At 70.4% G+C, this 2900-nt stretch overlaps 1 protein-coding gene across 1 annotated transcript; it reads left to right on the top strand.

Moving 5' to 3' along the window:
- Window positions 1–244: 244 nt before the first annotated feature.
- On the top strand, window positions 245–2426 carry LOC113941490 (sphingosine kinase 2-like; the record flags this gene model as incomplete). Its single annotated transcript, XM_027632644.1, has 3 exons — window positions 245–360; window positions 810–1102; window positions 1157–2426. Coding segments are annotated over 3 exons (1587 nt in total), but the record flags the coding sequence as incomplete, so codon positions are not given.
- Between the last annotated feature and the right edge of the window lie 474 nt (window positions 2427–2900).

The following is a 2900-nucleotide window of genomic DNA, read 5'->3' as shown; positions in this document are numbered from 1 at the left end:
CCCCAAACCCCCCCTCACACCCCCCGAGCCCCCTCAAACCCCCCAGGGGTGGAACCAGCCCCCCTAAAAGCCCCTGGGGGCGACACCCAGGTGTGACCCAGGTGACACTGGTGTCCCTGGGTGGTGAAGGGGCTCCTGTCCCGCCCGGACCAGGGGGTTCCCTGTGGGTTTTGGGGTGACCCAGGTGCCCCCAGGTGTCCCTGGGTGTGACCCAGGTGTGACCCAGCCCCGTTGGTGCCCCCAGGTGCTGAACGGGCTCCTGTCCCGCCCGGACTGGGCGCTGGCCCTGCGGGTGCCCCTCGGGGTCCTGCCCTGCGGCTCCGGGAACGGGCTGGCGGCCGCTCTCAACTGCCACGCGGGGTAAGGGGGTGTTGGGGGGCACGGGGGGGACATTGGGGGCATAGGGGGGCATTGGGGGGCATTGGGGACGGGGGGGGGCGTTGGGGGGCATTGGGGGGCATTGGGGCATGTCCGCAGGCTGTCCCCGGCCCTGGGGGTGTCCCTGCTCCTGCTGCTGTGCTGGGGGTGCCCGTGTGACCCCGTGTGACACATCCCTGTGTCCCCATGACCCCTCTCTGTCTGTCTGTCCCCAGCTGTGCTGGGGGTCCCCGTGTGACCCCGTGTGACACATCCCCATGTCCTCCATGACCCCTCACTCTCTCTCTCTCTCTGTCCCCAGACTGTCCCCGGCCCTGGGAGTGTCCCTGCTCCCAAACTGCTCCCTTCTGCTGTGTGGGGGGTATCTGTGTGACACATCCCCATGTCCCCATGACCCCTCACTCTCTCTCTCTCTCTGTCTCTGTCCCCAGACTGTCCCCGGCCCTGGGGGTCTCTCTCCTCCAGAACTGCTCCCTGCTGCTGTGCCGGGGCTCGGCTGCTCCCCTGGACGTGCTCTCGGTGTCCCTGGGCTCGGGTGCCCGGCTCTGGTCGGTGCTGGCCGTGGCCTGGGGGCTGGTGGCCGAGGCCGACGTGGGCAGCGAGCGGCTGCGGCGCCTCGGCCCCGCCCGGTTCCTGCTGGCGGCGGCGGCGCGGCTGCTGGTGCTGAGCACACACCGGGCACGGCTGGCGTGGCTGCCAGCCCTGGAGGGCACGGATAACGGGGTGGAGAGGGACAGCCAGGCACCGCTGGATAATGGGATGGACCTGGAGAGCAGGATGGACAGGGACACCAGGGTGGACAGGGACACCAGGGTGGACAGGGACACCCGGACACGGCTGGATAACGGGACGGACCTGCCAGCCCTGGGAAACGTGGATAACGGGATGGAGAGGGATAACAGGACGGACAAGGACACCCAGGCACGGCTGGATAACGGGACAGAGCTGCCGGCCCTGGAACACGTGGATAATGGGATAATGGGGGACACTGGGACCAACCAGGACACCCAGACACGGCTGGGAACTGGGACGGACCTGCCGGCCCTGGAACACGTGGATAATGGGATGGACACGGATGATGAGGGACACCAGGACACCAGGACAGGGCTGGGAACAGGGACAGACCCACCAGCCCTGGATAATGGGACCAACAGAGACACCAGGACACGGCTGGATGGAGGGACAGAGCTGGACACCAGGACACAGCTGGACACGGGGACCCCCCCGGCCCCCAGGACTGCCCTGCCCCGCAGTGCCACCAGTGTCACCTGCTCCACGGCCTTTGGGGACCCCCCCGGGGATCCCCCCGGGGACCCCGACCTGTCCCGGGCCGTGTCCGACCCCGGACTCTGCGACGGGGACGGGGGGGACTGGGGGGACCCCCCGGCTCAGGGGGACACCCCAGATAACGGGGCCACCCTGAATATTGGGGCCACCCCAAATAACAGGGCCACCCCAAATAATGGGGCCACCCCAAATAATGGGGCCACCCCAAACAACGGGGCCCCCCCGAGCCCCCCCGGGCCCTCCCAGTGCCCCCAGTTTGGCCCGGCCGATGACCTGCTGGTGCCGCTGGGGCAGGCGCTGCCGCCGGGCTGGGTGACCCTGGAGGGGGACTTCGTGCTGGTGGTGGCCCTGTCCCCGTCCCACCTCGGGGCCGACCTGGTGGCCGCCCCCCGGGCCCGCCCCGACGACGGGCTCCTGCACCTGCTGTTCGTGCGGGGGGGGGTCTCCCGGGGGTCTCTGCTCCGCGCCCTCCTCGCCATGGCCCGGGGGGGCGACCCCGGGGGGGGCCCCGGGACCCCCCTGCGCCGCGTCCCCGCCCGGGCCTTTCGCCTGGAGCCCCTCGGGGGGGGCACCATGACCGTGGACGGGGAGAGGGTCCCGTGCGGGCCCGTCCAGGGGCAGCTGCACCCCGGGCTGGCCCGGGCCATTATGGCCCTGCCCCCCAAGTGAGGGGGACACCCCCCAGGGACCCCCCGGGCCATCATGGCCCTGCCCCCCAAGTGAGGGGGACACCCCCCAGGGAACAGGGACACCCCCAGGGGACAGGGACACCCCCCCAGGGACCCCCCCCAGGGGACAGGAGGGACACCCAAGGGACCCTGTGGGCATGGGGGAGGACCGAGGGGCTTTGGGAGACCCCCAGGTGGTCGGGGAGGAGGCCCTGAGGGTTTGGGGGGACCCCAAGGGACTCGTGTTTGGGGCGACCTCAGGGGTCTGGGGGGCCCCTGAGACTCGGGGAGGGGTTCAGGGGTCCCTGTAGGCCCTGGGTGTCCAGTGACCCCCCCTGGGACATTGGGGACCCTCTGGGGGGGTTTGGGGGGTCCCTGTGCCCCCCCTCCCCCCGTGTCTGTGCAATAAAACCCGATCGTGGAGTGACCCTGAGTGTGAGTGGGGGGGGTGGGCTCTGCCCCCCCCATCCCAGTGCCCCCCCTCCCCATCCCAGTCCTCCCAGTTCAAGCTCCCAGTTCAGGGTCTGACGTTTTATTCTGTACAAAAACCCCACCCCCCCCCCGGCC

The sequence above is a fragment of the Corapipo altera genome, unplaced genomic scaffold (assembly GCF_003945725.1).
Source record: "Corapipo altera isolate COAL_440 unplaced genomic scaffold, ASM394572v1 60032, whole genome shotgun sequence".
Lineage (NCBI taxonomy): Eukaryota > Metazoa > Chordata > Aves > Passeriformes > Pipridae > Corapipo > Corapipo altera.
Note: the sequence above shows the minus strand (reverse complement) of the source record. Positions and strands in the feature narration are given on the sequence as shown.